Below are 14,488 nucleotides of genomic sequence, written 5' to 3' on the forward strand. Positions count from 1 at the left end.
ATGATCCCCAAAGGGAACTTTCACCCCATCAACCCAGTAATTAAAACTGAGAGGACTTTTCCTATTTGTGAAACTCACAACCTGACTTTTATCCCCATTTATCATCATACCATTGCCTACTGTCCATCTCCCAACATTGAGGTCATTTTGCAGTTGCTCACAATCTTGTAACTTATTTATTACTCTGTACAGAATAACATCATCTAGGAAAAGCCTTATCTCTGACTCCACTTCTTTACACATGTCATTGATATATATAAGAAAACATGAAGGTTCAATAATACTGCCTTGAGGAATTCCCCTCTTAATTTTTACAGGGACAGATAAAGCTTCACCTACTCTAATTCTCTGAGTGATATTTTCTAGAAACAGAGCCACCCATTCATTCACTCTTGTCAAGTCCAATTGCACTCATTTTTGCCAGAAGTTTCCCATGATCTACCCTATCAAATGCCTTAGATAAGTCAATCGCAATACAGTCCAACTGACCTCCTGAATCCAGGTTATCTGCTATATCTTGCTGGAATCCTACAAGTTGGGCTTCAGTGGATTTGATGCCGATGCCGCAGCAATTCAGGTAACACAAACCTTTTGTTTCGTTACTTTGAATGGTTATATGGATGATGTTGAACCTGTCCATAATTCAGAAAGAGTATTACGAGAAACAGATTGTTTTTTTATATATGTTAAGAGGAGTTCAGTGATATAGCCTATTGTATATATATCAATGCAGCATTCAAATAGGCTCATTCCGGTAAAATATATACAGAATGGGAAGACGCCCAGATGTAATCAAATCTTATATACATGGGCATCATTTCACTTCCAAAATCATGCGATTATTGGTTTAGAGGGATTCAGACACCATGAGACCTCTGTGTCGAGTATCAGCAGTAAAGGGGTGGAGGTTTGAACCAACAACCTTATGACTCTATGAATAGAGAAATGGTTGTGATGGTATATTTTTTTAATATTGTAAAAAATGTGAATTCATTGTGATGAATAGTTTTTATTATATTTAACTTTTTCTGAAACAATATGCTCCGTTTCAGTTTTTCCTAAATAATAGGTTGAAACCTGGGGATAAGCAGAGGGAAAATGTGAGCAGGAAAGGGTTAATTTTTTTTTTTTTTTTTGCTAGGGGCTTTACGTCGCACCGACACAGATAGGTCTTATGGCGACGATGGGATAGGAAAGGCCTAGGAGTTGGAAGGAAGCGGCCGTGGCCTTAATTAAGGTACAGCCCCAGCATTTGCCTGGTGTGAAAATGGGAAACCACGGAAAACCATCTTCAGGGCTGCCGATAGTGGGATTCGAACCTACTATCTCCCGGATGCAAGCTCACAGCCGCGCGCCTCTACGCGCACGGCCAACTCGCCCGGTGAAAGGGTTAAACAGCAGCAGGTGTGGTGAATATTGGTTTGGAGCATACATAACAGGACTTCCTTGATAACTTAAGCAGATATGCGATAATTGTCAAAGGCTATACACAATAAAACTTGTTTAACATAACACAGGCAAGAAATTATATAATACACACTGCAAATCACGTGCTAGCTCAGCTTTAAAGTCATAGTTATGGCCTTTTTAGCTTCCTGCAAAAAGTCTTGAGAAAATGTTTTGTCATAGCAGGGATTGGAACTCCTGGTCTTCAAAATGGAAATAAGACTCCAGAGATTCATTGGACATGGATGATCTGAACTCTGCTCTATTTTTCTTCACAGAGGTGAAAAAATGTTACATTCTGCATTGCTATCGGGTATGGTGAAAACAGGGAGCATTACTCTAGAAATTCGGTTGTACTTAAGAAGTCCATCGGCCCCACAAATTCTTGATATTTGTACCCAACTGGAATCACTTGCAGCCAAAGTGTCATCTACCTGAAGATCTGTGAACTGCCTCTGAAGCTCATTCACCACCTCATCTGTAGTTTCATTCTTTTCCTTGCATAACATGATAGAAAACTTTTCCAAGAAAAAATAAATGGAAGAAAACTGTGCATCTTCAATTTTGTCTAACTTGAGCATGCTTTAACACATCATCCTTGAGTGGAAACTTGTTGATGATGTAGTCACAGGTAGTACAAAAGTAGTTTGTCATCATGAAAAGAAAAGGGATTTATCTGTATCCTGGAGATCATTCACTATGTTTGAAGTCTGAATGCCAATATAACTAACTCATCATCACTTCTTTGATTTTGAATCAAGTTGTACTTCAAGCAATGAGGAGCTTTTGACAATTTTGGGTTTAACAAACTTGGTAAACAACTGCTTTAGCAAATCCATTAGAAGTTCTAATAGAAAGTGAACTTGTGGGGAAGAAGTCTGAAGGACAACATTGAATTTTTCTAATACAGGAATAGTCGCATGAAGGAAACTGCAAAAGGTCTTGTTCAAGTTTGAGGACAGGAACATAAACAATTTTTCCTCACGTGTTGTAGCAGAAGTCTTACTTTCTACAAAGGGTTTGTCACATTTGGAAGAATATGCTATTCCTTTACAGGGAATGTGTAGTAGCAGAATCAAGAATTCTCTTCTTCTGATACTGCTTGAATCCATTTTCTTCAACTCCAGGTATTAGCTTGTGGAAGTGTTTTGGGTGCATAATATTACTTCCTTTCTGAAGAAAGAAAGAAGATCCCACTTGTCCAGTAGTCTATCCAAACATCTGCCTAAAGATAACCACCTAGTACGTACATGCTTCAGAATTTTCTGTCTCTATTGTTTAAGTTCTGAAATTTCTGAAGGTGTTATCTTCTTTTGACACTCTTCTCTAAGAAATAAAACATATCAACAAGGATCTCATCCACTTTAAGTGGTAAACTTCCAGCACCTTTTTCAGCTGCTAAATTAATCAGGTGGCAAATGCAACCTATGATGGCAATAATACTTGGTTGAACTTCCTTCAGAACTGCTGAAACCCCATTTTTGTGTTCTATCATAACAGGAGCATTGTCAGAGCAGAAAGCTACACAGTTTTCAATTGTTATGAGAATTCAGCTATGATAACATCATGTTACCTATGTTTCGCCCTGTTGAGTCCCTGTCTAATGCTGGTACAGATAGCACAGTGCTCACTACTTTTTCCTGCAGAATATCATAGAATGTAACAACAATAGGATAAAACTTGGGATTCGTATCATTGCTTCCATGTTGCCAAAGAAAATGGTCCATTCTGAAGGCATTTAACAACTTCAGATGATGCATTTTTTGCCATTTTATTTACAATGAATGTTTTCGTGCAACCACAGCTATATTTCTTTGCAACTTCTGCTGTGGGAAACATCTTCTTAAATAAAGCACCAGCATGATCAGCCGCACTTAAGGACACATTGTGTCCCACCAAAACGGAAGTAAACAGACTCTCTGCCCTAATTACGTCACTGTCAGTTTTCAGATTTGGCATTAAAAGGTGTTGATTTTCTTGTTATCTTCCTTTGATTTAACATAACTTACATCGTTACCGCACTTCATGTGATTGATCGTTTCTTCTACGATGTGCAATATTAATTTCACACCTACACACCGTGCAAAATGCAAATTTTTCCCCCTTTCTTGATTTTAGTTTGCACGGAAAATCAACAGAATATGATTCTTTAAATGTATGGAAGTACTGTTTCTTGTTGGATTTATTCATGAATCCTACGAACAGGAATATAGCATATGAAAATGTATGAGAACAAATGTCTCGATATCTACTGAAACATCGAAAGGAACCTGGATCACTGAACATCACATAAAATTATAACACTGACTCAAGGCAGTCAAACACTTCATTAAAACATGTCAGCACACAAAGTCCTAAAATGAACACAACACCAACATTGTGAAAAAAAAAAAAAAAAATGCACACGGTAAAAAAACACACACATGTGAAACGAATGTAATTAGTCCAAGGAATACAGGAAACTGCAAAGCACAAAGTTATAACACAAAAACTTGAACACTTCACTAAAATATGTCAACCTTAGAAGGCCAAAACATTCAAGGAACGCCTACTTCGTGAACAAAGAACAACACTCACGTGGTCAAAAAATATGGGTTAAATCACAACACGCGAAAGGAGCGGAACAAATAATTTGCGGAGCAGAGCCTGTCGACATCTAAGATTCATATGGAAGAACTATTATCCTGGCTTTAAAAACAATTCAAATGACAACACAACCATCACACAGTTAAAAGTATCAATTATATCAAAGAATGAATTACTATCGTGGACTTGCCTTTGATCCATGCAAAAAAATCAATTGTAGGGAAGTGGGGTGATTATCAAATGTTAACGTTTCAAATTTTTGTCCGCAAAGTCATAAAATGACACCGTCTATCCGTAAAACCGTAAAAGCTGGCAGGTTTGGACTGGGCTATACGAGTCATTGTCCCTCTATTTAAGAAATGAAACTAACGTAAATGCAGCAACTACAGGGGCATCACTCTTCTTTCTCATGGACTCGAAATAATGGAATGAATCATAGAACAAAGATTAAGAACCATCATTAAACCACAGCTTGAACAGGAGCAGTATAGTTTTAAAAAGAATAGGTCAACAATAAATCTAATATTTCCTGTAATGCTCATGGAGAAGCACTGGGAAAATACGAGATTGTCAACCTTTTCCTAGATAATGAGAAGGCTTATGACAGTGTACAGAGAGAAAAAAATCTGGGAATGCCTCACAAATACATCTATACCATGTGCTTTAATTAAGTCCAAATGCTGTACGAACATTGCCAGAATTGTGTCAAAAATAGGCAATGGCTATTTGGAGAGATTTGAGACTAAGCAGGGATGTACAACAAGGCAGCACACTATCACCACTTTTATTCATCACTGTAATGGATGAAATAATGAAGAGAGTTAAGATAACAACAACTCTAAGTTCAAAGCTCCTACCTTAGCAACTGATGATGTGATGTGGGGTGATGAGGCCGAAGTACAACAGCAGCTGAATGACTGGAATGTTATATTCAAGCAATTTGGTGTCAAGATAAGCTAGTCCAAAATGGTAATGTTGCCTCTTAAGACGACACAACATCACTCTAGATGTATCAAAGTTGAAACTGGAACAAGTACATCAGTTCTGCTATCTTGGCAGTGTAGTAAGAACAGAGAGCCAATCATCTTCAGAAATCACTAGTAGAGTACAAAATGGAGAACAGTAATCTTGTGAGGAAAACTTCTTGGAGTAAGCAAGTTCCAATAAGATCAAATATATACCCTACAGAAGCTTCTTTGTACCAATTACTGCATACAGTCTAGAAACCTGCATCCAATTCAGAAGAATGGACCCACAAAGAACAGCTAGGGTACGATTTGAGAAGGAACTGGTCGACCAACGAAGAAATGGATTGATCAGATTAGCAATAATCTACCTGGACGAAGTCTGGATTTGCAGCAGGCTATCCTTCTCCAGGGTCTTTATTCCTTCATATTTGTTTTTCTTGCTTCTCACCACTTGATATGAGTGTTTCTTGTTCTTGCTGTCCTCTTTAGTTTCTGTGTAAATTTAGTCCAGCTTTTCTCTATCTCATTAGAAATGAGCTGAGCGAGTTGATTTATTCCGTAATGACTTTAAATAAATAAACACCCTGTGGAACTTTAGGTATTTGAATTCTCTCTGCATAATATCCTCAATTTTCTTAAATCATAAGATTTTTTTAAAAGTGAAGGGCTTTCTTATTGTTCTTCCACATCTTAAGAATAACTCAATCACTTTCATCACTCCTATCAAGGACATTAGGATTATCATCTCTGAGCACATAGGTTTTCAACAGGTCAGATCAACTCTCCACTTCACTAAACTTCATTCGCGAAACTCTTTCTGCAAGGCCCGTTGATTTGATGTACAGTACATCTTCAAAACAGACAACTTCTCCAATTTTCCTTTTGTGCTCGGACTTATCCCCATTCTTCATAGCTGTTTAAGCTATCATAAGTACTTTAACAAGAATCATTTTTGCAAATCTTCTCAGAGATACTGCAGATGTTGGAATCTGTAGCCATGATTAATCTTATATACAGTACAAGCATCAGTCAAGTCACTCTTTATTCCCTGTGCCGTGTCTAGGAGAGTGGATGATGCAATAGCTTCCTGACCTATGTAGCTTGCCAGTGCCGGGTCTGCATTAAACTTCTGAATAGCGCAACTGCTTCTTATACAGCAGTAATTGGTCAGTTTAGCACTGTTCACGACTTCTGAATGAAGTAATGAACAGCAAATTTTCATGTGCTGTAGATTTTTAAATGCAATTTGTACCAAAATTTTGAAGACTCATGAGGCTGAACTGCAGAGTGAACTGGAATATCATCACATGCTACAACACTCGTCTATTGAAGCATTCATCACAGCTTCATTGAAGCATTTTCAACTCTTACTCTAATGGGGTAAGTTTTATTGCTTTACAATCTGGTAATCTATTCACAGAAGTTGATGCTTTTCCTATGGGTGTATGGGAGTGGTGTAACAATGACCATACTCTAGTTTACCAACACGCAGATGCAGAAGGGATGGCAATCGTTGTGGGAATCATTGTGTAAATGGTCAAGACTGGCTACTTGCTGTTCAACATCACACAGGAGCATTAAGAAAGTTGGGTCCAGTAAATCTTTGGGATTTTAATGATTAGGAATTTATGACTGCTTCACTATTCAGCAGCACTGCCAATAAAGAATAACCAAGTTCCTAGTAGCACTTCCCAAGCATTTGTACTTAAATGTTCCCAAAACATTTGAAACCAACATTCACATTTGCGTGTTCAGTTGATTTTTGTGAACAAGTTTTTGAGTAACAAACTCTCCAGATACACAGACTGCATATACTTGGGAACCAAAACTCAGTTGCACCTTGAACTCTACTACAGTATCCATGTTCCATATTATTCTTAAGAATGTAACCATATGAGATTCAATATAGTATAAAATAAAAGAATTTGGGGTAGATTCAACATTAACTCAAGAATTTACAGGAGCATCACAATCTGTCTTGAGTACAAAGGCACGGCTTAATCCAGGTTTATATCTTACCTACGAGCTGCTCTGTAGTCTTCACACACTGTTATCTGCATTATGATAGTGTAGGATTTCTATATTAGGAAAATATCACCCAAGAACAATTTTACTCATAACTAAACACTATATTACCTGTCTCTTTCTTCACTGAAGCCGCAAGATCTGCACAAGAATCAAAGTAATTCTGAAGAGTTTCAATTTGCTGGCATAAGATATCTCGAAATGTTTCCATCTCTGCAATCTTTTCCTTCAAACCTAAAAATAATGGAAGTCTCATGTCATTTATAATGATGATACTTGAGGATGATAAACAATGAGGCACACAGGTTGTAAGTAATAGATGTGAGAAATGCTGCTACAAAGAGCACATAGCACAGTGTTAAAAAGACACACACAACAGAGAATAAATATTAAATATATCTTATGACATACACACATCTTCATTACAGACAGTTACGCATTTCGGCAATCAGTCTGCAAACTGCTGTGAATTTACTACATGCTGCCACAATCCTCTATTTGTAACTAGCTCTATGACCTTGTTTAGTTCTATATCTCTTACCTTTAAATCACTAGAAACTGAATCTAACCATAGTCATCTTGGTCTCCCTCTACTTCTCTAACCATCCACGACAGTCCATCATTCTCATAGGTAATTTATCCTCCTCCATTTGCTTTACATGACCCCACCACAGAAACTGGTTAATATGTACAGCTTCATCATTCAACTTTATTCCTAACTTAGCCCGTACCTCCTCATTCCCAGTACCCTCCTGCCATTGCTCCCACTTGTTCATACAACCAATCATTCTCGCTACTTTCATGTTTGTTACTTACAACTTATTAATATTGTACCTGGGGTACAAGTTCCCCAGCTATTTAAATTGCGCACATTCTCTAAGGCCATCTGTGTCAACAGACCTGAACTTGTGAACTCCCAGAAACTTGTCTTCTACAGTTAGATGTCTCTACCATCAATTTGCTTGCGCACCCTCTTGGAGTAGAAACTAACTAATTGATGCAGTATTGATTATTTTTGGAGTTGGTAAACCGTTTTCTGAGGATTTTTTTTAATGTACCAAAGTTGTCAACAATTCAGCGAGTTCCTCCTCGATTGTAATCACCCTATCAGATGCTGGTACATATGTTTTAAATCCGGGGTTGTGTACAGGATCTAGCGAATCAGCAAAGTGTTGTGGAAGGTCCCCCTGATTGAACTATAAAAGGTCAAGGGTACTTTAGGACTGCCTTGTCTGAATTGTTCCAGTGTTGAGGAGTGCGACTTGACATGAACCCAGAAGGCAGGGGTAAAGCCTGCTTGACGAAGATCCAGCGACACAAGGCAATGGCAGAATTACCTAGACATATGATAGCACCTGCGAATAGTTTGAGGAGAAGGTTTCAGCTGTTTTTTATTTTCATGCAACTTTATAAACTGGTGATTTAAACGCTGGTGAAGTCTGAGGACTCCTTTTCTATTCCCTAATGGGAAATATGTAATGTAAGGGAACAAAGAGTGGTGACCCTCTGTTGTTTATCACTCAAGCTTGCATTGGGTGACTGAAGCTTTCAACCTCCAAATTTTGTAAATCTTGTCTTGGCATTAATGTTTCTCCTTTAGTCACTCCCATGTAGTATAGGATTAGCCTCTCTATCTTCAGGCCGTAAGCCCACTTAGGGTTTTAGAGATTTATATAAGGAGTGCTCCTGTTTCACCTCCTTGCCTTTTGTTTATGGCTGGTTATGTGTACCCTGTTCTTTTTACCAGTAAAGCCACGTAGTATGGGCAGTTATACCTCTATTTATTCTTTTCAGAGTGTAAATATTTCCTTGTGTCAATGCCCTTTGGTAATAGTGACTAATATAACTAAGAAATGGGTAAGCCCACATCGGGGCAACTATGCATGAATAATTTAACGTGAGGTAGAATTTTTATTGCGTCAAAAGAAACCGTTTGCCTCTGCAAGGCTAGACCATGGCTTTTTGGAGTTCAGACTCCTGTGTAATGTAACTGCTAGGAGCAAACCTTGACCTTGTAAAATATGTGTAACTGCCCGGAGCAATAATACTTCTCTATAACATGTAAAATAAGAACTTGGTAATTATATCAAGTTTTGTACCTGATTCTGGACTTCTAAGTCCCAGACATTGTTAGAGCTGATGAGCCCATTAATAACTCTTTCTATTGTTTGTTATTTATTCACATTTTATATCTCTCAATTTTAAACTAGGAGGGGGGGGGGGAGAAAAAAATTTCCAAATTTGTTATATTAAAAGTTGCTCTAAATAATTCCTTGTCCAGCCATTCAACCCAGGCATTTCCTAATCCTCTGTGAGCCACGGAAACCCTGTAACAAATATAATATCCTGAGTTCATCCAGCTTTCACTCCCATAAAGCTAAGTTAGCTAAGTTAGTTTTGTCCAGGAGCTGACTTCTTTCTTACAGAATACAGATGAACACAGGGTTGACTGCATTAGCTTTGCTGAATACCCATACATAGGTGTCCACAAGTTGGACAATGACAGAACTGAAAACAATGGTAACAAAATTCTGTTGTAACAACCTGACATGCACAATGTGACTACATTGTGCAAAGCGATTTCTTCATCTCTTGCAATGAGCTACCTAAGTTTAAGCTGAATGACTTAAAAAAAAGTATATGAACCTAAAAAGATCATTAGAAAACATGAATAAGCATATTTTATAAGTACTCTTAATATTTTTTGATACACTGTGATATCCTCCCAATAATCACTGCATAAATATCTTCAGAAAGAGGGTTCATTTGTACTTGGGGAGCTTTAACAATGTGTAGAAACACATCAAGGTAACATAGACAGTTAAAAACTTTTAATTTCAACATTTTCCACACATGTACAATGAAGTACTTATGTAGAAAAGCTCAAATATACTGTAGTTTCTTATCATACTCTAAATAGCTAGGTCAAATCTGATGAACTTTTAACTTCATATGTAGCTATGTAGGATTCTCAAACTTTGTTATGGAGAACTTGGCTATGACCAGACACTAGACTTATGGGATTCCCTTTAGTACCACCCTGTTGATTGTAGAAATAACTTTGCTTTGAGCCCAGATACAGGGTGCGCAACACATTCTAAGATGTATGAAAAACACCATTTCTGATGATAATTAAATGTATTAATGCAAAACTTGCCAACACCCGAAACAAATAGCTTTTTTTTTTTTTTTTTTTTTAATTGCAAAACTTGGTACACAGATGTGGTAATATGTGCAGGTTTGTTCATTGTTAGAAACTTGGATTAGATGGATAACAGATCGATCAACTGACCAACCAATTAAGCCTTGCTCATTAGAGTATGTTCACGCACACTTTCCCCAGCATTCAACAACGATACACCATCTCTAGTAGTGCGACTCTTATTTGCAATGACGTAACATGATTGAAGTCTATTTTTAGTCTATGTTGAAGCACGATCATGTGTTGCCATGCATCTGTAACTCAATAATGTGTACTGATACTGATTATCTCTACAATGGATATAACAAACTATGATTCAAAAGAGGATACGATAGGAAATATGTTTCTCAGCCAGAGTTAGGAAATATTGTGGTCAATGTGAAATTTTGTCAATAACGACAGGAAAATGAAAAATGGTCATGACTATCCCAGCTGATATGATGTATGGATGCAAGACATGCATGCTGAAACAGAACGATGTGTCCAAAATTGGATTATTTGAAAGCAAAATCCATGACCCCATTAAGGAAGGAGAAGAATAAGGTAAAACAAAGCTGTACGAACTGTACTGATTACCTTACACTGTGACATCAATTATTAAAATAAGTAGACCTGCAGAGAATGAACATTAAGAAAATACAGCCGAAGTTCGATATCTCAAACCTTAATTACTCAAATATTCAGTATCTCGAAGTAACTAAAATTTCCCGGCCGTTTGTCCTATTCTTCATGTGTATTTATTTCTCTATTGCTCTACATTCGGTTACATGAATTTCCCGATTTATCAAAGCAAACATTTCCTCCCTTGAAGCAAAAAATACTCTAACTCGAATTTTGTGCCATATTAACTGTGCAATATGGCATTTGTGGTTTGTGACAAACAGTTAACAACTAAAGAAAGTTTTACAGTGATGCTGGAAACTAATTTGACGGGAACCCAAAACAAACTTCTAATGATCGGAAAATCAGCAAAGCCTCGCTGTTTATCGAATGTGAATTAATTACCGGTCATGCATGAAAGCAACTCCCCGAAAGTCTCTGATGACAAGCTCCATTTCTAAAACTCGGCTGCATGGTGTTGACGAGAAGTTTCACCGTGAAGGGAGGAAAAGTTAACAGTAACAAACAGAGGAGACTAATGGATTTTTTTCCAAAGGTGTTAACAGAGGTATGTTTCACTACTGTATGTACTGTCTTCTAAAAGAGTTACTATAATAAGGGTTATAATTAAATTTATGCCGTAAATAATTAGAGTTTGTATACTTTTAAATACTGTTAAAAATAATGTATTCAGTATAAGCCCGTAGATAAATATGATTCAATTATGAGCTATACGTGCTCAAAAATGGTATTCTCTATATCTCAAAATTTCAATAACTCAAAATAAAATTTAGCTCCCGAGGTGATTCGAGATATCGAGATTCCACTGTACTGAAGAAAATTAAGAAATACATGCCTGAAGGAAAGAGAAAATGTGGAAGACCTAAACTCCAATAGATTGATGGAGTCTTGGAGGATGTGAAAAGGCTTGGAGAGAAGAGCTGGTGGACAGCAGTTGCTAAGGATAGGGAAGTCTGGAGAAAGGTACTGAAGGAAGCTGAGGCTCACACTGGGCTGTAAATCTGATGATGATGCTGCTGATAATGAAGCTGACAGACAATGGTTATCATATTTGATTAGGGAAAGCTAGTAATTCTATATATTTTCTGCTTTCCTACCATGAATGATTAGTTAATGGGTGAAAATCATTTGGATTTATTTGGAACATTTATGTCCTTCATGCAAGAGAAAGACCATATCTCTTCACAAAACTCATGACTTGTCTTGGCTTATCTTATAAATTCACAATGCTGATCCCAAGTCTGCAGCTCTTCCGTATCCTTTGAAAGGATAAATTGTCACCATTTGGGTCACAAAAATCCTGACATGACTTGTGTGTGAAGTGTAGGTTTCTATTTCCACCAGCATTGAATGCTGCACTTGGACACTGAACACTAGTGGCCCAGAACCCTATTTACAAATGTCTTAATGTAATTAAGCATTATGAGTTTGTATGATACAGTATCACTCTAAATACATGTTTGCTTCAGATATATTCTGTAATCTCATTGTTTTTTCTTAGTCTACAACAATCAAGTAATATGTATGTAAGAAAATGGGAGAGCCAGTTCATCAGGTAAGTGCAGATTCACTCACTACACTCGTGCTTCATAACACATGACGTATTAACTGCATCAACAGGAAATGCCAGGTTTGAAATAAGACATTTAGAAATTTGTATGATTTAAGGATTCCCATTTGACAGCACATGAGATATAACATAATTAACATATCACAAAAATGTTACTTGTTTCGTTGAATCACAAATTTAATCTGTTACATTCTTTGTGCTGCCATCAAATTAATTCAATTTCCTTTAAACATGGTTATATGCTGCTGTGATCTGTTGGCTCCATTTTAAACTAAGTCTTTTATGTATAGATGGTGAGGGGATAAATACATTTTGCTTCTGTTGTATCCAGATGTAAACACTAAACAAACAGCTGTGTCTTAAGGCTTCCCATAGTATGCACATCAAGGAAATTCTTCATTAACTGGAAGAGATTGATTTGCATGTGGATTTCAACAGTGATGAAAGTGATGCTACAGATGTTGGTGAAATTTTGGGAAGTGATAGTGGAGACGAAATGTCATGGGGTAGGGAGAGAAGTGGTTGTAAAGTCAATGTGCCTATTACATGGCATGACGGAATGTGTGTTGTGAGCCAAATTCAGGCACTAATTTTACTCCAAAATTCTCTGAAATGGAATTTAACTTTTTTGTGAAAGAGAAAAATTTACAAATGTTGCTGGCAAAACTAACATATTTTATAAATGGGAATCCAGCAGTAAAGAACATTCTGAAAGTAAACAAAACATGAGTTGCCGCAATTAAGGAGGAAATACACTATTGTCACTTCACGTGAACTCTCTCTGTGCTGAGTCAGCATGGAGGGGAGGTTGATGATGTCACTGTATGCGGCGTGAAGACAGGAAACACACTGTCCTCACGTTCACAGATCACAGTATACTTCGTCCGATGGCAAGCTATGTTAGTACATCCAGTTCATTGGATTTGGATGATCTTTTAATTGCATGTGATCCTTCTGTTACCATGAGTACTGTCTGCTGCAAATGACTGTGGGTACATGAAATAATTTCATCCTCATCACGACACTCAGGTCACCTATGGGTGTCAAATCAAAAGACCTGCACCTGACGAGCCAAACTTGTCCTCAGACGCTCCCGGCACTAAAAGCCATATGCCATTTCATTTATTATTATTATTATTATTATTATTATTATTATGGGGATAATAAGCATAAGTACAATTGTGGACTGTCTTCAACAACAGAATGCCTATTAAAATTAGTACGTGTGATCTTTAAATTTATTTCCTATTTTGTACCATGTCTTGTGCCACATTTGCTGACTTCGATAGTTAATCGAACCCATGTCGTACAGATTCTCATGCACCCGCACCAATTCAATTAACATTTCTTCCATATCGCTAAAAGAAACTGCTTCTATTCACACTTCACATCGCCAGATATGTGCTAGAGCAGACAAATGTGCTCCGCGTGAAGAGCGCTGTCACCAGATTCTACGTCATAATGACGCCTGCCAACGTCAACAGCTGTGACATGAGTGCAGTGTGATCACTCTACATTTCATATAGCGTGGAAAAGGCATAGCACATCTTTCTTGACAGGTTCGATTGCGTCACGATGGGCGCGAACTGACGTGAAGTGACAGTAATGTGTTTCCACCTTTAAACTAACTCAAATGTCACCGAGCTCAGCTGCAATAGAACTCGCACTATTTTAGAAAAAAAGCAGGAAGACTGACTGTACTACTGACGTCAGTAAACAGATTAGAATACTATTGCAACCAAAATACAAGTTTTCATTGTGACAACTCTCTTATGAATATGACAAACAATATTGCAAAATTGAAATTTGTGGCTGACTGGAAGACAATAATAAACTTCGGCAGAGGATCGAGGAGTTCCAGGAGAAGGCTAGACCAAATGACTGTGACTTTAACAACACCAAAAGTCTCCTTGTTGAGGCCGCCAAAGCCGTTGCAGAAATCAAGAGAAGCAAAAAGCATGCCTGGTGGAATAGTACCTGCGAATCAGTCCTCCAAGAAAGACTCAATGCGTGGAAACAGTACTACTCTATGAAATCAGAAAATGATTGGGAAACCTACAAAACCCAAGG

The 14,488-nt window shown here is 37.5% G+C and overlaps 1 protein-coding gene across 3 annotated transcripts in view; it reads right to left on the bottom strand.

The window, feature by feature from the left end:
* The window catches only part of cert (ceramide transfer protein), a 535,770-nt gene that overhangs the window by 257,585 nt on the left and 263,697 nt on the right, over positions 1-14,488 (bottom strand). For all 3 annotated transcript variants that reach the window (XM_067134802.2, XM_067134801.2, XM_067134800.2), the window contains one exon: positions 7,137-7,259. In XM_067134802.2, coding sequence (XP_066990903.1) covers positions 7,137-7,259 — 123 coding nt within the window. The remainder of the gene's footprint in view (positions 1-7,136; positions 7,260-14,488) is intronic.

The sequence above is a fragment of the Anabrus simplex genome, chromosome 1 (genome assembly GCF_040414725.1).
Source record: "Anabrus simplex isolate iqAnaSimp1 chromosome 1, ASM4041472v1, whole genome shotgun sequence".
Classification (NCBI taxonomy): Eukaryota; Metazoa; Arthropoda; class Insecta; order Orthoptera; family Tettigoniidae; genus Anabrus; species Anabrus simplex.